This window comes from Mixophyes fleayi, chromosome 1 (assembly GCF_038048845.1).
Source record: "Mixophyes fleayi isolate aMixFle1 chromosome 1, aMixFle1.hap1, whole genome shotgun sequence".
Taxonomy (NCBI): Eukaryota; Metazoa; Chordata; class Amphibia; order Anura; family Limnodynastidae; genus Mixophyes; species Mixophyes fleayi.
Window position 1 is genome coordinate 75,526,452 of NC_134402.1, and position 27,074 is coordinate 75,553,525.

The 27,074-nt window shown below is 42.1% G+C and overlaps 1 protein-coding gene across 1 annotated transcript in view; it reads left to right on the forward strand.

The window, feature by feature from the left end:
• The window catches only part of LOC142139400 (EF-hand calcium-binding domain-containing protein 6-like), a 101,059-nt gene extending 86,166 nt beyond the window's left edge, over positions 1-14,893 (forward strand). The window contains exons 17-18 of the mRNA XM_075196975.1: positions 3,036-3,198; positions 13,426-14,893. Of these exons, the coding sequence (XP_075053076.1) occupies positions 3,036-3,198; positions 13,426-13,683 (421 nt within the window). The 3' untranslated portion in view covers positions 13,684-14,893. The remainder of the gene's footprint in view (positions 1-3,035; positions 3,199-13,425) is intronic.
• The last annotated feature ends 12,181 nt before the right edge of the window (positions 14,894-27,074 follow it).

Below are 27,074 nucleotides of genomic sequence, written 5' to 3' on the forward strand. Positions count from 1 at the left end.
AGAACCCATGCCCACTAAGACTGTTGTCAACCCTATTGCTATGCCACACAAAACCCCAGAAACATACCAATCATTCTTGTAAAAAATATTTTTTGCCAATGCCTCCTAGTTGTTCTGTTGATTTCATATGCTTTTATAGTGATACATTATGGGCTTGAATTAGAGTTACATGTAATTGTATTTGTGTAATGTGAAGATTGAAGCACTGCTCATACGCTGGGCTTGCACCCATATTTAGAGTTGCATGTATCTTGCATTACTGCCCACTTGGGCTTGAAGAGGGTGTGCACACTAGTACACAAGTTAATGTGCACCCTGTGAGATTATTTGGAGTTATACAGATCTTGAAGAACAATAACTACGAGACAGTCACTTGACTGTCACTACATAAACCAGGTGCATATTTTGTAGTTGATAATGATGGACACTTATTTTCTCTGGACATCAATAGATATCTTCAGATATAAGCATGTATCTCAAAATACAGATGTGGAAACACAAATGTGCAGATGCATCCAATTTTTCTGAATTACTTAAGTGAACATCTTTGTATTTTAAAACCAACACCACTAATATTCTTTTAGAACACCACCACACTTCAGTCATGGTCTATGTAGAACGGAGTGCAACATACTGTGGGGTTCCTACCTATATAACTGTTTAGGCACGTGTATGCCTGTGTTGTCATTACTTATGTGCCTCTCATGGTTTGGTATTCTGGACTCTTGGATCCGCCCAACAGATGTTACCCCTAGCAGGGCGCGGAGTCTAACCGGCGAATGGTTTTCACCAGTGGTCACCGCAAGGTGACTTGGATTTAGCGGCGTTCGCCCGCAGGTCGCGGCCCCTACTAGGGGTGTTGGGCAGGGTCCCAGGGGAGCGATAGTGACTGGTGTAACATAGGCACACTGGTTGTAAGTTCTACACTCAGACAGCGGATAGCAAACAGATTGCAGAATAAAAGTACAATCAGTGATTTAATGATGACTGGATGATCAACAGAACAGTCTCAGTATTTTGATACAAGGAACGTAGGAACAGGGTGAGCAGTGCCACCGGCAATATCGTATGAATGAATACAATTAGTGATATAATCGGTGTATTCAAATATAGCAATAGCATGAACAGTCCAGCAACAGAGTAGAGATGGTAATGCAGCAGGTATATGGAACTACAATAAGGCAGCACAACATTGGAGGTACAAGTAACAGTCCAGGGAGCAATGTAGTCACAGTAGATGTGAGATACCCTGTTATGCCATTATATGCATAGATGAAATAGGAACAGTTCAGCCAGCAGGAGTAGATAAGTACAAGCAGCTTAGATGATACCACCTGTAATGCCACTGAGCCACAGAGGCAAATGCGGAATAAATGAACCAGGCAGCACGACAAATAGGAGTTGGAGCGGTTTGAACAGAGACACCTGGGAACTGTAATTCAGCGGAGATAGATGAAGCTTGAATGGTGCAGTCCATGGAGCAGTAACACAATAGGGTCAGATGTAACTTGAGCAGCACGGCCCGTGTAGTAGCAGCACAATGAAGACAAGTGTAGCAGATTCAGGTTGCAGCTTGAGTAGTGTAGCCGGTGGAACAGCAACACAGCGGAGACAGGTGCAGCTTGAGCAGTATAGCCCGTGGAACAGCAACACAGCGGAGACAGGTGCAGCTTGAGCAGTATAGCCCGTGGAACAGCAACACAGCGGAGACAGGTGCAGCTTGAGCAGTATAGCTTGTGGAACAGCAACACACAGCAGAGGCACTGTTGATCCAGGTGGAGGCTCACAGAATAGAAAGGAACCTAATCAGACAGGTAGCTTGGTCAACAGGCCCAGAGGAAAGGGAGGAGGTGCCTTTTCAAGTTTAGAGCCAGAACCAGGAACCAATAGGAATCTTGCCAGAACAGACAGGGACTCGGTCTGCACATGTGCAGATCAACACTAAGAGTTTGAGGTCTGCTTAATGAGGCACAGGTGAGTGTCTTAGTCTTCGGTTGTGGAAGCCGAATGAGTGTGACAGTGCCTCATCGAATATTCCATCTACGTAGCCGTAAATTTGCTGACATGTGCGTCTATCTGATGCTTGGTAATAAGACCTGTTTGTGCACATTCATAGGCGCACGACACCTATTTACTAAGCTTTCCCACAGTAACAGTGTTACCTGGCCGCTTGTATCTCTTTTGTTTATCTGTGTACCGACCGTGCTTCTTCTTGGCCTGCCTTTACATGCTGATTTTGTAATGTCTGATCTGATTCCTGACCTTGTCTATTGCCTCCATTTGTCAATACTCTTGTCCCAAATTGTGAACACCAATTACTATGGGAGGAACAGGAGGGCATAGGCATAGTTAAAACATGTTCAGTGGTTGTTGTTTACAGAAAGGGTTAAATGAAGGCTGACATTACACAGATTCTGCCCACAACACTACTATTACACTGGGAATTTTGGGATGGTAAAATGACTGGGAGAGTGTAGTGAAGAGCAGACGAGATAAAGATGCTCCTTTCAAGAAAGCCATGGTCCTAAAACTGACTTGTCAATATAGACCTTTAATTCTAAGTAATATTTAAGGCTAATTAAAACCTTTTAATCCTTATTTTTTTAAATGTAAACCCCACCCCCGGACCTAAAATGTGGGAGTACAAAAGCCCGTTTGCTGCACTGTTAAGATCCCTGATGCAATTGAGGGATGGACTTGATTTCTGAGTAGACCGCAGCAGATCCTCTGTTAGCTTCACCTTGCACAATCATAAAGCTTTTTGGAGCATTCAAAGTCTTAGTAACAATGAGTTACTGCACTGTAACTGTGAAAGGTAATTGTGTCAGCAGCCTGAAGCTGCATGATAACGTGGCCAGAGGTGGGGCTGTCATATCCATGTACTCCAACAATGCAGAGAAAGGGGATCCAAGGGGGAAACCCCCAAATATCTAGTAAGTGGGAGGAAGAGGTTAATAAAGGTTAAAGGTCAAATTAATATGTGATCTTTTGTTCATGTGTATAAAGTTATTTTGTGGTTTGCATTTCATTTTAAGGGTATCCTACATTGAATTTCTACAACCTTTTGTGCCTCGTCGGCAAGCTTTGAAGACTAAAACCAATATGGAGGCTGTTATGCGAAGCTCACAGCAAGAGGTTGATCCATATAAAAATGATGCTGATGGGCTTGGGATGCTGACCTCAAGAATGCGTAAGAAGGTAAAGTCATCTAAACACTTGTACAAAGTCATACAGATCTATGCAGGTTAAAGAACTATTATTTGCTACATATGGTTTGTTACTTTCATTCTGTACGATTTGGAAGTTCTCTTGGTCTTGTGGTCGTTTCACCTGTCTTGGAACATGGTGGAGAGAACTGCTGTCTGAGATTGGCGTTTAAGGTTTATATGTACAATCATGTGAAAAAGAAAGGACACCCTCTTCCAAATTTGCGTTTTTACATATCAGAACATAAACAACAATCAGTTAATCTTCACCAAGTTCTAACATTTCTTAGATCTAATCTCATGTATCAAATTACACTTAACAGATATTACTTTGTCATTAAAGTAAGTATACCCCAAGATTCTGTCGCTTCCGGAATCACATTTAGTAGCAACTGTTTCTGTAGGAATATAACACTCTCTTGTATTCTATTTGAGGAATATTATACACACCTCCCATTACAACACTGCTTCACTTTATTCACTAGCTTATGCACAGCTCTCTTCAGATCCCACCACAGCATCTCAATGGGGTTGAGGACTAGATTTTCACTTGGCCATTCAAAATTCTTGAATCTTTTCTTTGTTGGGTGTAGATTGGCCGGTGTGCTGATGATTGGACAGATAGCCTTACATTTTCTATGACTGAAGCGTCCAGGCCCTGTGACTACAAAACAGCCTCAAATCATCACTCCTCTACCACCGAGCTAGGGGTTTACCTTCCATTAAAGCTGTGCTTTAAGATTTACCGTGATGAGAGAAGCCTGTAGATCCATGCATGTTGCTTTTGGGTTTTTTGTGATTTCTTGGTGCATCACATGGTCTGATGTTTGGGTGATTTTGCTGGGACACTGTCATGTGCCAGACTGCCAGCTTAATACTCATATTGTAGAGCAGTAGTCGACTTTTCATATATAAGTGACCAGCACTCCATATGGGGGTGTTGCTGGGGCATTAAATCACTGGATGAGGGACACTATTCACATTGGTGAATAGGTTCACCTAATGGTAGCACCGGCAATGCCTAGTTCTGCTTCCAAATGCAAAAAAATATGTTTTTGTTTTGTAGGATGAGATATTCTAATGAACTCTATGGGGTGGTGGCTATGCATTTACAGGGCATTATTGTATTAGTGGGCTCCACGGATCCCTTTTGGCAACACAAAATGACCTTATTATTAGGCGATAAGATGTGATTGGTGAGAAACGGGTGTATGCTTTTGCTTTAAATAGGACACCTTCTACAGCATACGGACAAGAATGCTTATACGTGCAAATAAACCAATGTGAATAAACATCAAATTGTACAATTGTAACATTTGATATGAAGAAAACCCTAATGTGCCCTCACTCGCGACTTAATTAAAACCTAAATAAGCCTATACAGAAGCAGATCTTTAGGTGATGATAGGAAACGTTTTAATAAATTGAGGGGAATGATCCACACGTTGCTGTAGACTGGGCTTTGAGGTGACGTTTTTTCTTTTGCCGATATGTGCATTCCTTTCATGGACGGTAAGACAACGATTTTGGACAAAGCATTAAATAGGTGCCTGGTGGACTAGTAGACGTATGTGTGCAAAATAAAATGTGCTGCATCCTCAATTTTCTGCCTTTATAAATGACCCTTATGTACAGTGCATCTGAAACCTTTAATCAGTTTTCAAGACTATAATGAATGTATTTCCTTTCACATTTACTAGTTTTTTTGTAGGTTTAATTAGATTTTTACATCCCTCAGACAGTAAATGAAACATATTAAAAATACAATTCTGGCTGATACTAGTGTTTATTTCTTGTTCCGACCACAGACTATACTGATGTGTTATGTATATATTGGCTGCCTCACCCCTCCTCACCCCTCCACCTGTTCTCAGACCAGACGTTTCTCATCTAGTCCTGGGCAAAGACGCTGCTTTGTTTCTGTGCATAATTATTAAGGGCACTAAACACTTGAAATGGACACCCAATAAATCAGTAAAACCAAAGGCCAGTACCTGCTGCAGAAAACAGACTGCCCTCAATATGGACAGATTAGCTGAGGTTTTGTATTTATAAGAAGAATGACACAGAGGGCAGATATGAGGTCCAGCCAATTTGCATTGGACACCCGCCTATATTATGTGCATGACTAGCCATGCATGAAATGACAAGTAGTGTGTCCTGAAAAGTACTGCATCGTGCATGAATGTAACTCACGCCCCTTATTCAGAGGTTTGGGAATACTAATTTTTCCCTGTTTAACTGCCTCAATTATGGGCACAGCCCTACTTGTTAACTGAACAAACTATGTTCGAAATGGAAAAAGTTATGTACTGTATACTTTACAAGTAATCTCTGCACCTGATCTCTCTGTCTGTCTATCTATCTTATGACTGTTAAACACATACAATGTTTAATACATGAAAAAGTATCTTGGTTTTAGAGAACTTATTCATTCATTATTACTTGTTAATGAATAAAAAACCCCACACAATTAAATATAACAAAACAAGCTATATCTTTGTACCAGTATAATAGTGGCAGACCATGGTATCACTAATTCAACCATTCAGTCAGTTTGATTCTGACTATGTAAATGGCTTGGGGAGACAACTTGTCATTAGGGCTGCTTTACCATCTACTAGATAACATTGACTATCCTACTCTAAGCCACTACATTAAAGTGGTGAACAGAAGTTATTTTCGGGTACTGTGTTACAGAACTGGAGTAGTCCCGGGAATAATGGCCGGATAACTGATGCTGCGAGTGTACCCCTTTACTGGTGTACCTGGGCTGGTACCCCTGACCTATTCCTATAGATCAGGGTTGCTGTGGATGGATCCCCCCCTGGCCTATCACACTGACCAGGGCTGCAGGGTAGCAGCAGTGCCATCTTTTCCATTGGGCTCCATAGACAGGGCTCTTAAGTAAAATAAATAATCCTGCAAAAAAAAAAAAAAATCCTGCAATCTATCTATCTATATCTATATATCTATATTTATCTCTCTCTCTCTCTCTCTCTCTCTCTCTCTCTGTATATATATATATATATATATATATATCTATATATATGATACACATATATAGAGGTAGGGGCCCCGCTACACTGCTCTGCCCAGGGGCCCATAATGTTGTTAAGGTAGCCCTGGGTAGCAGGCAGAGCGGTGGTATCGGAAAAGCTTGGTCTAACCTCAGAAACAGTTGGAGAACGGATTAGATTTAGGGTCTAATCTGCAGGTCACAGGAATACAGCAATATTGAAGATGTTTTCAAGCAGGTCTTTGAAGCAAGTGATGTCTATTTGCTCTCACACTGGCTGAAGGTGCCAGTGCTAAGGTCAGATGTAATTTGAAGAAAAACTTTTCAATACAAGCCAGTGCCTTTTATACAGTTTGGACACAGGCTATTTTTAGAATCAGGAAGCAATGTGTTTACACAAACATGGATTTACATGCATTGCAAAGCCAACAATATTTACACTAATCTATGAAATTCTAGAGACTCTGTGATGCCCTGCATTATATGCTGTTTATAATGTTCAGAAAGGTTTGAACACTCTGACTAAAAAAGGCCACACAGTAACGACTCTCTGCTGGGCCTTTGGCCACAGCAGGCTTTTGACACTTCATCATAAAACTTAGTTAGCAATTCCTGCTATCAGACTCCCTCCCCATATGCCTAATTGGAGGTTTCCACTAGCAACCTTACAAACACCAAACAATGACACTTCCATACAAAACACATCCCAATACACAAAAGACCTCTATCCACAAAGTCTCATTGTATAAGAAATATGCATCAGAAATAAGGCATTTCCTTTAGAAAGGTTAAAACAGAAAAATCAATTTTCTACGCTGGTCTCAGAAATAACAATTTCCTATCTCAAAATATACACAATATAAAAAATAAGTGCAAGTGCAATTATATAAATAAGCACCCTGCGCTATTTCCTTTAAATAAATTAATACCAGAAGTTATATTCAAATCATTTCATATATATCTCTGTAGGCCAACTAAACATCCAAAACTTCATAGCACAGATACAGTCAAAGATATAGAGCAATATATACAGTTATTATCCTGACTGAATTTGAACATATATAATGGGCCTGAATTAGAGTTAGGAGTAAGTCCACCTAGGATGTTGCTCTACAGGAGAGCAAATTTCGAATGTGTGAACAGATGTAGAAGCAAAGCAGATAGCACTTATCCTGCTTGCATTTGCACATGTAGCTGAAGCGTGGCTATTATTTTAGACAGTGCTTGGCTGCTCACCAACTCTTCCTATCCTCATAATATACATGGGCAATGCTGCGTGCACCACTGTTAGGTGCACGCAGCTCTCCCTTTTCAAGCAGAGCTGTGTGGAGTGGGAGCAGGGTCCAGGCACCTCAATTATACAGTGCCCCAGGGTTGGAGGGAGTTTCCAGGCACTAGGAAACCCCCCACCCTCGGTTTGCCTATGCTCCCAACTGTCCTTGCAGTCAGACCAAATCCTGACTAAGTGAGACAGTCACCCAAATTCAGGATTGTCCCCTTCAGATTCAGGACAGTTGGCAGACTGTCCTGCTCTCTCCTACCTGTCTTGGTCATTTTCACCGCCTGTAGCTGCTAGCTTCTTTAGCTCAGTTCATGCTTGTCTTGATCCTGGAATATTGGATGCCCTATTTTGAAAAAATATGGGTACATGAGATTTAGAAAACTCCAACCAGCCCCCGTGTTAAAACAATAGCACTCACGTTTTATAATCAGGCCTCCCTCCAGAATATTAATATTCACTTTTAATAAGTAGATCTATATCCCTCCAACCAGCCCCAACATTAAATTAACAATATACCCATTTACTCAAAACATATTTCCCTCCCTTCAAACAGTCCCAGCAATAAATTAAATAGCATTAAAGTTTAATAAATATAGCCATTTTCCACAGCCATCCATGGCAATAAATAATTCATATGCACATTTAATAAAATAGCCCTCCTCCCCAAAATCAGCCCCATATTCAAATGATAGCTCTAAACCACCACAGCATTAAATTAAAGGTTCCTTCACCTCACCTTAAATCAGCGGTTCCCAAACTGTGTGCCTAGGCTTCCTGGGGTGCCTCGGCAATCTCACAGGGGTGCCTCAGCTAAGGCCAATGATAAGGCAGGGGACAACTTGGAAATTATTTTGGCATAGGGATGCCTTGAAAAAATTATGGAGACCCTAAGGGTGCCTTGAACTGAAAAAGTTTGGGATCCACTGCCTTAAATAATTAGCCCCCACCTACACTCCACCATTAAATAGCCTACACTATATTAAGATCCTCCCTTCCCTCACATATTATATTGAAATACTGCGCATGCGCACAGACACGCACACTATATTTAAAATACTGCGGACACACACACACACTATATGAACATGGCCAAACACACACACGCAGATTATATGAACATGGCCAAACACACACACGCACACTATATGAACATTGCCAAACACACACACGCAGACTATATGAACATGGCCAAACACACACACGCAGACTATATGAACCTGGCCAAACACACACACGCAGACTATATGAACATGGGGCCACACACACACACACACACACTATATTAATATAGCCACACACTATATTAACATGGGGCCACACACACACACACTATATTATCATGGGGCCACACACACACACACCCACACACTATATTAACATGGGGCCACATACACACAGTATATTAACATGGGGCCACACACACACACACACTATATTAACATTGGGCCACACACACACACACACTATAGCAAAAGGGGGCCACACACACACACTATAGCAACATGGGGCCACACACACACACACACACACACACTATAGCAACATGGGGCCACACACTATAGCAACATGGACACACACACACAAACATTATAGCAACATTGGGCCACACACTATAGCAACATGGACACACACACACGCGCACACACACTATAGCAACATGAGCACACACACACACTATAGCAACATGGGGGCACACAGACTTACCTTGTTACATCCAATCCAGCCATCCGCATGCCCGCCCGAGCAGCAGCACACACACACACTATAGCGACACGGGGCCACACACACACACACTATAGTGACACGGGGCCACACACACACACACTATAGTGACACGGGGTCACACACACACACACACACACTATATCAATATGGGGCCACACACACACACTATAGCAACATGGGGCCACACACATTCTAGACCGCACTGAAACCCCTCCCTCCCCATTCTTCTCGGTCTGGCTTTGTAAGGATCTTTATGTAATAAGTCACCATAGAGTCAAAGTACTTTAAATGCAGCTATCACATGCTAGCTGTACAAAAAATTAATTGTTTTTTTAAATAAAACTCACTGAAACAAATTAAAACATAAATGTAACGGTACCATTGTATCACACTGCCCCATCATCACACTGTGCCCTCCATCACAGTTTCTCCTTTATCACACCGTGCCATGGAGCCATCTTTATCACATTGTGCCCCCTTATCACCATCACACGAAATTAATAATATATATATATATATATATATATATATATATATACACACACACACACATACAATATAAAGAGCCTCCTAGTGTCCGCCATACCTTACAGAGAGCATTCCTGTGACCTCCATACCATACAGAGAGCATTCCTATGACCGCCATACTATACAGAGAGCATTCCTATGACCGCCATAATATACAGAGAGCATTCCTATGACCGCCATACTATACAGAGAGCATTCCTATGACCGCCATACTATACAGAGAGCATTCCTTTGACCGCCATACTATAGAGAGAGCATTCCTATGACCGCCATACCATACAGAGAGCATTCCTATGACCGCCATACTATAGAGAGAGCATTCCTATGACCGCCATACTATAGAGAGAGCATTCCTATGACCACCATACTATACAGAGAGCATTCCTTTGACCGCCATACTATAGAGAGAGCATTCCTATGACCGCCATACCATACAGAGAGCATTCCTATGACCGCCATACTATACAGAGAGCATTCCTATGACCACCATACTATACAGAGAGCATTCCTATGACCGCCATACCATACAGAGAGCATTCCTATGACCACCATACTATACAGAGAGCATTCCTATGACCACCATACTATAGAGAGAGCATTCCTATAATCACCATACTATAGAGAGAGCATTCCTATGACCACCATACAATACAGAGAGCATTTTTGTGAATGCAATACACATACACAATACACATACAAATACCTCATCTGAAATTAATAGAGCCCACCATTAAATTAAAAAGCCCCATCAATAATTAAAATTGACCCACCAGCACCCCACAAATAAAATAGTACCCATTAAATAATTACCCCCCACCTAAACGTCACCATTAAATTAATAGCCTACCTCCCACCCATGTACTAAGACACCCAACCTCCCTACCCTCATATCACACATTATATTAATACATCCCCCCCTTCCCTCACACATTATGGCAGCATACCTCACCTTCCCTCATAAAGCATAGCAGCATCCCCCCTCCATATTAGCAAGATGCAGCACACATTCCTCCCCTCCCTAATAGCAGCACACATCCCCCCTCCCTAATAGCAGCATACATCCCCTCCTTCTCTCCATAATAGCAGCTTACATGCCCCCATCCCTCCCTAATAGCAGCTTACATGCCCCCTCCCTCCATAATTGCAGCTTACATCCCCCCCTCCCGCCATAATAGCAGCTTACATCCCCCCTCCCTCCCTCGATAATAGCAGCTTACATCCCCCCCTCCCTCCCTCCATAATAGCAGCTTACATCCCCCTCCCTCCCTCCATAATTGCAGCTTATATCCCCCCCTCCCTCCCCCCATAATTGCAGCTTACATCCCCCAATAATTGCAGCTTACATCCCCCCCTCCCTCCCTCCCTCCATAATTGCAGCTTACATCCCCCCCACCCTCCCTCTCTCCATAATTGCAGCTTACATCCCCCTCCCTCCCTCCATAATAGCAGCTTACATCCCCCTCCCTCCCTCCATAATAGCAGCTTACACCCCCCTCCCTCCCTCTATAATAGCAGCTTACATCCCCCTCCCTCCCTCCCTCCATAATATCAGCTTACATCCTCCCTCCCTCCCTCCATAATAGCAGCTTACATCCTCCCTCCCTCCATAATAGCAACACACATCCCCCTTCCCCTGCTTTGAAGCTTACCTTTTTTGTCTTTATTCCTGACCAGCCGTCGCTGCCTGGCTCCTCTCTGCTCCTCTGCTGCCTAGCAACGTCATGAAATCAGACTGAGGTAGAGGGCAGAGTTCAGAAGGGGGTGGATCAGGGTGCCGGCCGCCATCTTGGATGCGCCGGGCAGCCGGCAGTCTGAATCTGAGGTCTGTTTAATTATTTTTTTTTGTCACTCCTCACACAGATGCAGGTGCAGGCGGCCACTGCACCCCCTTGGGACTGCGCCCTGGGCAGCGGCACCGCCCACACTGACCTCATTACGGCTCTGGGCCACACACTATAGCAACATGGGGACACACACACACATTATAGCAACATGGGGCCACACACACTCTAGCAACATGAACACACACACACACACACACACTATAGCAACATGGGGACACAGGCACACAGACTTACCTTGTTACATCCAATCCAGCCATCCGCATGCCCGCCCGAGCAGCAGCACCTCCTTCCTGCACGCTGCTCACATGGGACGACACCTGTCACGTGGTGCCGTCCCATGTGTTTACTTGCATAGGCGGCACATCACTGAGTCTCCGTCCACCGAGCAGCACGCAGGGAGGTGCTGCTGCTCAGCGGGCATGGGGACCGGCCCAACTAACCATCGGCCCTTCTGGCATTTGCCAGAAGGGCTAGACGGCCAGTCTGGCCCTGTGTACTGCTATGTACCAAAGTGAAAGTAACATTTAGGGGGAAATAGGGGATAAAAGAGTGCATAAGCTCATTCAGACCTAGAATAATTGCCGCGGTGCATGTCATTTAGTAGTGTTAGGTTTTTCTCAGGAGCAAATATTTGACTAGTTTTTCTCACTGTCAATAACTTCAGTGATATCAAGGCTTATGACAATGATGGACAACAGACATCCCTCCAAGCCATCACCTGCGGACCCCAGCTCCTTCCTGCTTTATTGCCACATTTGTTATAGCTTGTAGCACTTGTTTAAAATGCATGCTGATATGTTATTACAGATGTATATCTCTTTCTTTTATTAAATGTAATGTTTTGGCTTTTTACTGAGATTAAGGGTAAGGTGCGGCCCTAGGAGGTTAGTGTGGCCCCTGATTTCTATCAGGTTCTCTCACTGGTTTCATAAATAGGAAGAGGAAAGGACAGAAGTTTCTTGATTTAGGTGCACCTAAATCAAGAAACTTCTGTCCTTTCCTCTTCCTATTTATGATATTGTATGGTTTCCAGGTAGCACCCCAGCTAAATTGATTTATATGATATATAATTAAATAGTATACATTATTCAAGAACATTTCTCTACCAGACTGGGAAAGAATCCTGAAGTTGGTGCGGTAGAAAAACCCCCTCTCTCACTGGTTTATAAGTGATATTGCATGCGTTTCTCTTTATATAGCTTGCTTATAGCTATGGCCCCACAATTTACATCTTGATACTAAGTATCTATGTACAAATATCAGATATAGAGTGGTTGAGAAAACCATCCCTTAAGAAGAAACAAATGAAGGAAGTTACAGTATTAGACCAGAATATCTAGTTATTTATTATTTAAAGAGGAAGTATCAAAAATAAAAAAAATAGTATATTACAGCAAATTATGCATAATGGTAATTATTAAATATAAAAAAATTAATTAAATGTATAAATCAAAGATTACAATAAAATGTGCAGTTACAACATAAAGGGCATTAGAATTCTGACAAGATAGTTGCTGGTGCCAGATTTTATAAAATCTGACACCAGCAACTGCCTCATCAGAATTCTAAAGCCATCAACATATGTCTCATTTCATCCATCTATCCACTAAAATATATTTGCTTTGTATGAGGTGTTTGTGATGACAGTACACTTGTGAAAGCAGCTTTGGTAATTAAACTGTTTATTTTATTCATGGAGTTGCTATTATTCTATGTTTTTTGTTTGAAATTAATAGAAACATTGGATTATTTTAAGGGTAACAAGTTCCAAAATTGACATAGGGGGGTTTAAACATTCAATTCATCTCTTCTAATGTGCAGCTGCAAGGAGAATGGAAGACTCTTCGAAGGGCATTTAAGAAGCTGGACATGGACAGCAGTGGCTACTTATCTCTGCCTGAGTTTAGATCTGTTTTGAAGCTCTGCAACTTTGTGCTTGACGAAGATGAAATTTATCACATCATGTCCAAATATGACCAGAATTTGGATGGCCGCATCAACTACAAAGATTTTTTAGAGCACACATGTAAGAAGGAAAACCTTTCTACCCCAACCACACCACTCGCAAACACTATGTAACGGTCTCCTTCAAACAGACAACTTTACTTAGACTTTTGTTCAAGCTTAGGAAATCTGTGGCTCTCCTCCTGTTGTGGAATAAAATGTTGGCAAGTTTATGCTGGGACTTGTAGTTCCTTAACAGCTGGAGAGTCACTGGGTTGATATTTTTCTTTGATCAAAGTCTCCAGTATTGACTAAAAGAAATGAAGCCAATCTTGTATGGCACGTCTGTGGATTTACTATGTCACAAAAGTAAACTCTTGATCAATTACCATACACTTTATATGAGTGATGATATCAGTGTAACAACTGAATAAATCCCACAGAATGCCCAGTAAACCACTTTGTCAACATTCCTCTCATTTCTTGCTGTACATTCTGTACATCTGTGATTTTTGTGTGTTAATATATTTCTATTGATCTACACTTAACCTCTGAAATATGCAGATAAGTCTGCACCAAATGTGAAACACTTTTCGAATCTCTCCTCAACACAGTGTTTGTTTTGAAATAATACACAAAGAGTAGAAACATATCTAAAAATATAAAAATAAACTTCTGGCTGTAGCACATTCATGTTGATTCACCTGGAACGTCTTAGAGGCATCCGGACTCTCGAGAACATCTGCAAAAATGTAAATGCGTAGCAAAGAGTGGATATAGGGCAAACTGACGTGTTTGAGAGACTGGAGTGGTTGCAGCATTTTTGGCACAAGTGCCTGATTTTACCAGTAACCAAGAGGTGGCAGCTTTCATGTCTTTGTTTCCTCATTTCTTCATCGGAAATACACTTGCTCATTAAAAGAGCATTAGATAAAGTAAATGTGCAATAACATGCAGATTAACCTGAATATAAAAAAATATAAATATTACACTTTTAGCCCAAATGTCCCTTTACTATCATTTAAAATCTTTATTTGGATAAATATGTTAAAAGTACTAATATTAAAATTGCATTGTGAAATGTAGCATTTATGGTCACACTGTCTGATGAAAGTAAATTTTTATTAGGAGATCTTTCTTTTAGACCAAAATGATACTTTTTACTTTGTCTGCTCAGCTTTGTATTGTGTCGCTTTCATGGTGATGTCTGGGGAATGTATCTACTTTCTGAGTTCTTGATAATCTGCTGACACTATTTGGCTTTATTGTAGACATATTGCAGACATATATCTTTTCATTCAATGTATATGATTATCAATAAATGTTAATAAACAGTATATTTGTTGCATGCATATATAATTGTATACATGTGCATTTCTAATGAAAAGTATAATATCTACTGACATTTTTATACATTTTCTGATGGTGTAATTTAAGGATCACTTACATGCAGTTGGCGAGTGTAACATGTATTACAGTGGGTAAATAAAGTCAGCCAAACACACCATGAAACAGAATCACTGTCCAATTTGGCCAAACATGGGGGCAGTCAAATTGTATGAGATCTGTCCATTACACACTCGAATCAAGAGAGAAGAACACTTAGGGCTAGATTTACTAAGCTGCGGGTTTGAAAAAGTGGGGATGTTGCCTATAGCAACCAATCAGATTCTAGATGTCATTTTGTAGAAAGCACTAAATAAATGAAAGATAGAATCTGATTGGTTGCTATAGGCAACATCCCCACTTTTTCAAACCCGCAGCTTAGTAAATCTAGCCCTTAGATTCTACATGGCAGCTATTAGTGTGGTCAGAAGATGACTGGATAGACAAACCAACAGTCCTACCATTTATTATTGGATAATCATTAGATACCTTGATCTTTTAAGGGCCACACACTACAATATTGAGTTTAACTGTTATTGCCAGTTAGTTGTGTCTTGTGTGAGTTCTATGCAGCTTCAGTTTTTATCCACTTGCATCTGGGATACCCATTCCCCAAATTAAATAACATACTATTATTCTCACTCCTGTTACTGTTGTGAGCAGTCTAGCCTTTTGTTTATCTAATTACAACTGGGTTCTAAGGCTGTAACTTGGACATGCACCATGAAGAGGCCTCAAAAAACACCAAGTTTGGGTAAATGTAAATGCCTGTGCGCTAACATACCTGCTGAAACCCCCAGTGACCCCCTAACTACTCCTTCTTGACTTTTGCATCCCTTTACCTGGTCAGGCCTGAAGGCAACAGTCAAGAGTCTATGCTAATGTCAAAGGCAGTCCGGTACTGTGTCCATCCACCAGTAGCTTCCCTATAGTTACTAGAACCCCATGAAGGGCTCGGAACCCCATTGAACCATTTTGGTTCTCTATCACCAATGTTATCACTGCTTCTCTAGCACACTAAGGCTCTACTTGACCACCTCACAAGCCTCCTGCTACCTAACCTGTATATGCTGCTGACTCCTCCGTCCCCCTGCTCCTGTATCTTTGTACAATGCGCAAAGGACTGATTAGTCACCCATTTTCTCTCCACTTTTAGCCATGCAATGCTCCAGTGACTCTCCTACATTTTTCCCCTCAACTGACAAGCTACCTACCCTCCAGTTATCTTCCCTGGACCCAGCACTACTGTGTTCCTTCCAACATTCCCCTCATATGTCTCTTCTAGTATATTTTTTACATGTACTGTAGTCGCTATTTACCATTATGTTTTCCACTCACTCCTCTTCAGCTTTCTACCTAACAATTGTGCCTTCCATTCAATATACTTCTGCTTCCTGACTAACTACCACCTAGTACTATAACCCAGTTTCACCCATAAGAAGTCTGTCCTCTCCTTTCCCTCTCCTCTACTCCACTTCCATAAGACATTATCTACATGTGCCTTCACCTTTTTTCCCTCACCTCTGATATTCAGTAGTACTAGCTTCTTCCTATCATCACCATTTAACCACCTCCGGTACTTTATCCTCTTCCCCATTTCTCTGCAACATCATCCCACCTAATCTCTGTCCCCTCCCTCTCTTTCTTTTCCTTTGAGACTCACACCATACATCTTATCCCATTTTCACCTCCATTTTGCAGTTATCTACTGCCTTCCGGGCCCAGCCTCACTATTCTGCAACAATTTTGCTGCCTGGATCTCCAACTTTCTTTCCTACAGCCTACCCACCCTCAAACTTGGGGATTTCAAAATCCCTGTTGATAACCCAAATGGTAATTTTACCTCAAAACTCCTCTCCATCCTCTTCACCAATGGTCTCACTCCATAGACCTCTTCTCACACACATTATGATGGACATGCCCTTGATCTTGTGTTTTCTTACTTCTGTGAAATCTCAGAATTCACTAACTCATCATTTTCTGCTTTCTGACCACAATCTTATCTCCTTCCACCTAACCCTACTTCCCACTCCCCCTCTGCATCCAAAACACTGCGGACACTATGCAACTTGCGTGGTCTTGATCCCTCATGCTTCTCTGCCACCTTCTGCCTGCCATTCCTCTCTTCCATCTCCTCCTTGTTCTACCCTAATGCAGCAGTCTCCTTTTACAACTCCACCATCTCCACAGCAATGGTTGAAGCCTCAACTGCCAACACACTTCACCTCTGTCATTATGGACACCTATCTTGGCACACTCACTACTATCAGAGGTACTTCTGTTCTGCTGAGTGCCTCTGTGGATAGTCCCGTTCTGACTTTACCCATTTCAAGTTCATTCTGTCCTCCTATTATTCTGCCATCTCTCTTGCAAAACAGTCCAACTTCAAACCCTTATCTCTTCCCAGTCCAACAACCCTCGTAACCTATTACCCAACACCAACTCCCTTTTCTGAGGATCATCAATTTCACTCTCCATATCCAGTCCTTTTACTCTTTACTCCCTGAATACCACCAAGAGGCGTATTCAATTGTTCCTCCGGCCGCCGGAAAAACGAGCGCTCTAAAACTATTACTGCTTATACGGTAATTACTCGCTGAATTTCATCTCGCCGCTCCCTGAGCGGCGAGATGAAATTCAGAGAGTAAACTACCGTATTAATGGTTTTTGCGTGCAATATTACCGTATAAACGGTAATAGTTTTAACGCGCTCGTTTTTCCGGCGGCCAGAGGAACAATTGAATACCCCCCCAAGAACATCATCCACACTCTTGTCATCTGCTGCTTTATTATTGCATTCTTGTCCTCTCTGGCCTGCCTGTCAAACATCTGCCCCTCCAGAAATCTGTCCTGAATGCGATGTTGCAACTAATCTTCCTCTCCCATGTTCCTCTTCCACTGTGCCTCTCTGTAAAGCCCTCCGTTGTCTCCCCATTCCCTCCAGAAGATAGTCCAAGTTCCTTACTCTAACCTATAAAACTCTCTTTAATACCTCCACCTCCTACATTTTCGATCTTGTCAAGAAATACTCCCCTACTTGCCCACTATGTTCTGTTTGCCATCCTATCCTATCACTAGCTCACACTTCCGTCTTCAGGATCTTGTCTGTGCTGCACCCTGTTCATCCTGTCGGGGTACCAAGGCATGGTGCCCTCATTATCGATCTCTGATAACCTGATTTCCTATATGGTATTTTGCTGTCGACAGCAGAGTGAAGAAGTGAAACACAAACATGGTGTTGCAGTTTCAAAATCAGCTCTGAGGGTCTTTGCAGACTGGCCCTTTATTTATAGCTAGGGTCCATCATTAACTGGTTAACAAGTACATATAAGGAAATCTCTTTAGCTCAGCAAATATTTCTTTGCAACAATAATACATATAAGGCAACATCCTTTGTTCAGCATTACGTGCTTTTGCTGCCGGCCGTTTCCTTCAGTCTGGCATCCTGCTATTGTCTGTTCTATAGGAAATACTTGTTTTTCTTCAAGGCGTTGTCCTGCATCTGTAGTATGTAGTATTTTAAGGCATTTCACACATATATTTGAACATCTTAATAACTATTAATTATTTTATACCCTCACAATCCTGACCAGACTTGGGCCAACCTTGAATCATACAAACACTGAGGAGATCTCGTGAGAGTGAGACTCGCGAAATCTCAGTAAGGAGACTACAGCACGCTGGAGGAGGACTGCTGTGAAAGTGCTCAGCAGCATTGATCGGGCTGGGGGCGCCCCCGACCGATCAATAATGCTGCTGAGCACTTTCAAGGGCCCCCTGGATGCCCGATGCCCCTGGGCTGTAGCTCAGTTAGACCTCGGGTTAATCCGGCCCTGTTTACTTCCCTACTCCTCTTGAATGTTAACTCTGTTTGGCCCTCTCTACCTCATATCTCTTCATCCTTTTTGTAAGATTCCTTTGTTCCAGTTGTGTCTTCTTACGTAGTTCCTTTCTCTATTGTCTCTTCTTTTATTGATTTTTATTATGTTGTTTATTTTGCCCCTTATTTATCTGTATTTTGTCCTGTTTTATATTTGTTGATTGCACGTGCTGCAGATTCTGGGGAAAATGATGTTGATTATGACATTGGGCCAATCATATTGCAGCATGTGTCTGGTTAGGAATCCCTGTTTAGAGACAGAGATAGCCATTTAAAGTGTGACATTTCTAAAAGAAAAAGTGTTTACTATTAGAGATTACTGAGGGCTAATTAATCACATTTGTATTTGACAGGGTGCTGGTTGGCTGGTTGACATTTAATTAATTTAATTAATTTAATTAGAAAAAAGTGAGCGGGCGCTTCGGAGGTAGGGTCGCCCTGGCATTGCTGGGTCTCATAACTGCTGCATCCCATGTACCCACTATAGTTCCACTCCTGTCTATATTTTTTCCCTTCTTTTCCACTTTTACTTTCTTTTCCTTTCTTTTCATCTTCATTGATCTCATGTCATTTGTTCTCCTTTCTTCCATTTTGTTTCCTATTTTAATCTTCCTCTGCTTTTTTTAATTCTTCTCCTTTGTTCTTACATTACCTTTGTTTTCCTTCTTCTCTTCTCTCCTTCGCTTCAATTCATTTTGTCCCCTGCACACCATGGTATTTTGGTTTTCTAATGCAAATGTTTTTAGTAAGTAATTGATTGACAACATATATCACAATTATTTCATCAAAAGTGTAATAACTAACCATTACATCCGTACCCTTCCTATTACTTCCATCTGGTTATTTATTATTTATTACTTTTGCAAGTTTTGCAACATATGCAAACTATAATTGTCCACCAATAACATCTACATATGTTCAACATTTTAATGTTTATTTATGTAGTAGAGTCAGAATGAGGAATCTGTGTGCATCTTATTCATAGTCAAGGTTCCTGGTTCTTGATTACATATATCAACAATATATCCACAAGCATAGCTTACAGATTCAGAAAAAAATCCAATGGCAATACTAGTATCAGACCAAGAGGTGACTTTCAAGATATCACTTGAAATCAGTGTAGGATAATAGTTTTGTAGCATGTGGACATATTGCCTATTCAGCAACTTGTAATATTATTACAGCATGTCACTCTCCACCTCTTTGCTCCAACAGATCTGTGATCCTTCTTTTGGGATGGTTCAGTGCAGTCCTGGGGGTAAATGTATCAAGCTGAGAGTTTTCCAGCGGGTTTTAAAAGTGGGGATGTTGCCTATAGCAACCAATCAGATTCTAGCTGTCATTTTGTAGAATTTACTAAATAAATGATAGCTAGAATCTGATTGTTTTTTCAAACCCGCCGGAAAACTCTCAGCTTGATACATTTACCCCCTGCACTGTATTGTCATGGTTAGTGTTGGAGACATTAGACCTTAGGTGACACTACATTGAGACTGTATTGCTGATATATGTCAATGTTAACACCTGGATCAACATTAGGATGTTCACTTAAGGGAATGCAGTGTATTGCTGGCTTTAACTTGGCTTTGTAAGCAGATAGCGCAGCTTTGCTAACTTTCTGCTACTCCCCATTTTTTTGAACCGGATGTTTTTGGTAATTGGCTACCAAACTGCATAGTTTGGGGGTGGAATTTTATGTAACTGCGTGTGAAATTGGCAGGAACAGCTACATATCACTTGGCATAAGCATAATAATGTGGATGTGCTGGTATTGTGTACCAGCACGTCAACATTGTTAGGCTAATGCAAACGGTAAAAAAGTGGATGTGTTACCTTTATTATTCATAGTGCACATCTGCACAGCATCTGCAATGTGTGTGTATGGGTGTGCAAGAACTTTTTCCATTGAAATCACAGCTTTGAGTCAGGACCAGGAGAAAACGGATTGTTTTTGCACTGGTGAAAAACTTATTATACATGTGGGACTAGGCCATGAATGGTAGGTGCCAGAGGGGGTGTGGCCCACTGTTAATTCATAGTGCCTCTGTAGGGCCTACAGAAATATCCTAATTTTCTGCCATGTTTTTCTATTGGCTGCAACTAAAACTTCGCAGCCATAACCCTTTGTACCAAAAGAAAGCATGTGAATCAAGTTTCCACCTAAAGGTAGAAGCATTATGAACGCCACAGATCTGTACTGATGAACCTATTGAAATGAGATAAGACATTCACTGTTTTTTCTGTCTTCACAACTCAGCGAGCCACTAACTGCAGTAGCTACAATTATTGGGAATTCATTTCTTATCTCCCTGAAAACACTGCACTAGCTGCTGTCTGTACTTCAACAGTATTCTAGTGTAAAACCACCATTATATTAGGAATGTGCAGCGGCCACTTTTAGTGTCTCGTGTTTTGTGTTTTGGATTCGGATTTGCTTGAGGTTTTGGGTTCGGATTTGTTTCGCAAAACACCCGACGAAAGGTTTTGGTTCGGATTTAAGGTTTTGGATTCGGATTTATTTTGAAAAAAACATAAAAAGTGTTAAAATCAAGTTTTTTTGGTTTATTTTCACTCCTACGCTATTATTAACCTCAATAACATTCAATAACAACCATTTCCACTAATTCCCAGTCTATTCTGAACACCTCACAATATTGTTTTTAGTCCAAAACGTTTCACCGAGGTAGCTTTCTGGACTGCATAGTGCAGTGGTCCCGGTACACAATTTGGTACCGGGGCCACAATACCTCCACCTTCAAATGGTCTGAATTCCACTGCACAGCTGCCTGCTCCTACATCCTCTGCAGCATATACAGGGTGTAGTTCGAGCGTGTCAATAACTCTTGTTTTTGACGATGACAGGTCATTTTCATTCATTTATGATTTGGCAGCAACAGTCAACGTTGTTTAATATCTGATACGCATCTATCTGGACTGCATAGTGGAGTGGCCCCGGTACCCAATTTGGTACCGGGGCCACAATACCTCCTCCAACTTTCAAGTGTAGTGTTTATAATTTATAAAAACTACAGTAGTTATAGCACGTCAATAACTCTTGTTTTAGACGACCATGGTACAGAGCATTCATCATTGAGATCCCATCAAGTATGTGAAAGACAGACAGCGTCGAAGTGTTATTTGTAGAGATGAGCGCACTCGGATTTATGAAATCCGAGCCCACCCGAAAGTTGCCGATCCGAGTCGGATCCGAGACAGATCCGGGTATTGGCGCCAAATTCAAATCTGAAACTGAGGCTCTGACTCATAATCCCGTTGTCGGATCTCGCGATACTCGGATCCTATAAATTCCCCGCTAGTCGCCGCCATCTTCACTCGGGCATTGATCAGGGTAGAGGGAGGGTGTGTTAGGTGGTCCTCTGTCCTGCTATATCTCGTGCTGTTCAGTTCAGTGCTGTGCTGTGCTGTGCTGTGCTGTGCTCAGTCCAGTGGTGCTGTGTCCTGTGCTCTGTCCTTCTGAGGTCAGTGGTGCTGCTGGGTCCTGTGCTGTGTCCTGTTCAGTCCAGTGGTGCTGTGTCCTGTGCTCTGTGCTTCTAAGGGCATAGTTATTTCCCCAATATTCCCCTGTGTTTAAAAAAATAAAAAAAAGTTATTTAAAAAAATACCAAAAACTAATTTTTTTTTTTTTAATTACCACAAAATTTGCACAACCAATCCTGCAGTATAAGCCCATTGGTACTGCAATATTACCAAGTTCACACATTCAGCAGTAAAAGTCCAGTGGTACTGCAATATTACCAAGTTCACACATTCTGCAGTATCAGTCCAGTGGTGCTGTGTCCTGTGCTCTGTCCTGCTGAGTTCCGTAGTGCTGCTGGGTCCTGTGCTGTGTCCTGTTCAGTCCAGTGGTGCTGTGTCCTGTGCTCTGTGCTTCTAAGGGCTTAGTTATTTCCCCATTGTTCCCAAGTTTTTAAAAAATAAAAAAAAAGTTATAAAAAAAATTAAAATAAATTTTTTTTAAAAAAAAGTAATTATAATCAAATTTGCAAAACCGATCCAGCAGTATAAGTCCATTGGTACTGCAATATTACCAAGTTCCCACATTCTGCAGTATCTTGTGCTACATATAATAGAGACCAAAAATTTGGAGGATAAAGTAGGGAAAGATCAAGACCCACTTCCTCCTAATGCTGAAGCTGCTTCCACTAGTCATGACATAGATGATGAAATGCCATCAACGTCGTCTGGCAAGCCCGATGCCCAATCTCCTAGTAGAGGGCATGTAAAATCCAAAAAGCCCAAGTTCAGTAAAAGTAGCAAAAAGAGAAACTTAAAATCATCTGAGGAGAAACGTAAAGTTGCCAATATGCCATTTATGACACGGAGTGGCAAGGAACGGCTTAGGCCCTGGCCTGTGTTCATGACTTGTGGTTCAGCTTGACCCACGGATCTTATCCCTCCTCCTCCCCCCCCCCTACAAAAAATTTAAGAGAGTTATGCTGTCAGCAACAAAACAGCAAACAACTCTGCCTTCTAAAGAGAAATTATCACAAATCCTCAAGGCGAGTCCAAGGGTGTTGGTGGTTGTCAAGCCTGACCTTCCCATCACTGTACGGGAAGAGGTGGCTCGGGAGGAGCCTATTGATGATGTAGCTGGCGCTGTGGAGGAACTTGATGATGAGGATGGTGATGTGGTTATTGTAAATGAGGCACCAGGGGGGGAAACAGCTGATGTCCATGGGATGAAAAAGCCCATCGTCATGCCTGGTCAGAAGACCAAAAAATGCACCTCTTCGGTCTGGAGTTATTTTTATCCAAATCCAGACAACCAATGTATGGCCATATGTAGCTTATGTAAAGCTCAAATAAGCTGGGGTAAGGATCTTGCCAACCTAGGAACATCCTCCCTTATACGTCACCTGAATAACCTTCATAGTTCAGTGGTTAGTTCAGGAACTGGGGCTAGGACCCTCATCGGTACAGGGACACCTAAATCCCGTGGTCCAGTTGGATACACACCAGCAACACCCTCCTCGTCAACTTCCTCCACAATCTCCATCAGATTCAGTCCTGCAGCCCAAGTCAGCAGCCAGACTGAGTCCTCCTCAAAACGGGATTCATCCGAGGAATCCTGCAGCGGTACGCCTACTACTGCCACTGCTGCTGTTGCTGCTGTTAGTCGGTCATCTTCCCAGAGGGGAAGTCGTAAGACCGCTAAGTCTTTCACAAAACAATTGACCGTCCAACAGTCGTTTGCCATGATCACAAAATACAATAGTAGTCACCCTATTGCAAAGCGTATAACTGCGGCTGTAACTGCAATGTTGGTGTTAGACGTGCGCCCGGTGTCCGCCATCAGTGGAGTGGGATTTAGAGGGTTGATGGAGGTATTGTGTCCCCGGTACCAAATCCCGTCGAGATTCCACTTCACTAGGCAGGCGATACCAAAAATGTACAGAGAAGTACGATCAAGTGTCCTCAGTGCTCTAAAAAATGCGGTTGTACCCACTGTCCACTTAACCACGGACATGTAGACAAGTGGTTCTGGGCAAACGAAGGACTATATGACTGTGACAGCCCACTGGGTAGATGCATCCCCTTCCGCAGCAACAGCAACAGCTGCAGAGGATGGAGGAGCAGCAAAAGGCCATTCAGGCCTACACAGCCACCTACGACATAGGCAAAGGATTGGGAATGCGCCTCAGTCAAGCGCAGTGGAGACTGATTTCCGTGTTGTGCAAGGTTCTGCAGCCATTTGAACTTGCCACACGAGAAGTCAGTTTCGACACTGCCAGCTTGAGTCAGGTCATTCCCCTGATCAGGCTGTTGCAGAAGCAGCTGGAGAAAGTGAGGGAGGAGCTGGTAAGCCATTGCGATTACACCAAGCATGTAGCTCTTGTGGATGTAGTCCTTCGTACGCTTTGCCAGGATCCGAGGGTGGTCACTCTTTTAAAGTCAGAGGAATACATTCTGGCCACCGTGCTCGATCCTCGGTTTAAAGCGTATGTTGTGTCTCTGTTTCCGGCGGACACAAGTCTACAGCGGTGCAAAGACCTGCTGGTCAGGAGATTGTCCTCTGAAGAGGACCGTGACATGCCAACAGCTCCACCCTCATTTTCTTCCACATCTATGGCTGCGAGGAAAAAGCTCAGTTTTCCCAAAAGAGGCACTGGCGGGGATGCTGATAACATCTGGTCCGGACTTAAGGACCTGCCAACCATTGCAGAAACGTCTACTCTCGCTGCATTGGATGCTGTCACAATAGAAAATATTGTGGATGATTACTTTGCTGACACCATCCAAGTAGACATGTCAAACAGTCCATATTGTTACTGGCAGGAAAAAAAGGCAGTTTGGAAGCCCCTGTACAAACTGGCTCTATTTTACCTGAGTTGTCCCCCCTCCAGTGTGTACTCGGAAAGAGTTTTTAGTGCAGCGGGGAACCTGGTCAGTGAGCGGCGAAAGAGGTTGCTTCCTCATAACATTGAAAAAATGATGTTTATAAAAATGAATAATCAATTCCTCAATGAAGTACAGCACTGCCCTCCAGATAGTACAGAGGGACCTGTGGTTGTGGAGTCCAGCGGGGACGAATTGATAATGTGTGATGAGGAGGAAGTACACACTGTAGGGGGAGAGGAATCAGAGGTTGAGGATGAGGACGACATCTTGCCTCAGTAGAGCCTGTTTAGTCTGTACAGGGAGAGATGAATAGCTTTTTTGGTGTGGGGGCCCAAACAAACCAATCATTTCAGCCAAAGTAGTTTGGTAGGCCCTGTCGCTGAAATGATTGGTTTGTTAAAGTGTGCATGTCCTATTTCAACAACATAAGGGTGGGTGTGAGGGCCCAAGGACAATTCCATCTTGGAACTTTTTTTTTTGCATTATATGACCAATCAACAGTCGTTTGCCATGTTCAAAAAGTAAAACCAAATTTAAACAAATTCAAGAAATTAAACCAAAAGTAAAATGCCCTGTCATAATTTAAAACAAGAGGTATTGACGTGCTCTAAAACTACTGTATTGTTGTTTATATTTTATAAACACTACACTTGAAAGCTTAAGTCTTTCAATGAAAAAGTAACTGTCCATTACAAGAATATTTGCAACAGGGACAATTTTAGGGTTAAGAAAGTTAACTAATAACACTTCGACGCTGTCTGTCTTTATAAACACTACACTTGGAAGTTGGAGAAGGTATTGTGGCCCCGGCACCAAATTTACTACCGGGGCTACACCACTGTGCAGTCCATATTTAGGTGTATCAGATATTAAACAACGGTGACAGTTGATGCCCAATTTTTTAATTATATTGTTGGCGCTGTAAAAAATTGTGTTCCAAGCACACCACACTACGCGGTCCATACCCTTTTTTGGTGGAATTCTGACCCGTGGAGGGTTTTTTAATTATATTGTGGCCTCGGTACCAAATTGTGTATCGGGGCCACCACACTACGCAGTCAAGATAGATAGATGCGTATCATAGATAAAGTACATTCAGTGGTGTGGGGCAAATTGAAAAATATTCAAAATGCACTGATATTATCAAAAACAAGAGGTTTTCACATGCTGAAACTCCAACATGTATATAATGGAGAGGATGGAGGAGCAGCCGTATGTGCAGTGTAATGCAGACCTGTTGAAGGATTTTTTATATATTTTATTGTGGTGCCCAGTGCCCACTACTCTACGCAGTCCAGATACTATTTTTGGGTGTAATTCAGACCTGTTGAAGGTTTTCTATATATTTTTTATTGTGGTGCCCAGTGCCCACTACTCTACGCAGTCCAGATACTATTTTTGGGTGTAATTCAGACCTGTTGAAGGTTTTCTATATATTTTTTATTGTGGTGCCCAGTGCCCACTACTCTACGCAGTCCAGATACTATTTTTGGGTGTAATTCAGACCTGTTGAAGGTTTTCTATATATTTTATTGTGGTGCCCAGTGCCCACTACTCTACGCAGTCCAGATACTATTTTTGGGTGTAATTCAGACCTGTTGAAGGTTTTCTATATATTTTATTGTGGTGCCCAGTGCCCACTACTCTACGCAGTCCAGATACTATTTTTGGGTGTAATTCTGACCTGTTGAAGGTTTTCTATATATTATATTGTGGTGGCCAGTGGCCAGTCCTCTACGCAGTCCAGATACTATTTTTGGGTGTAATGCAGACCTGTTGAAGGTTTTCTATATATTATATTGTGGTGGCCAGTGGCCAGTTCTCTACGCAGTCCAGATACTATTTTTGGGTGTAATGCAGACCTGTTGAAGGTTTTCTATATATCTTATTGTGGTGGCCA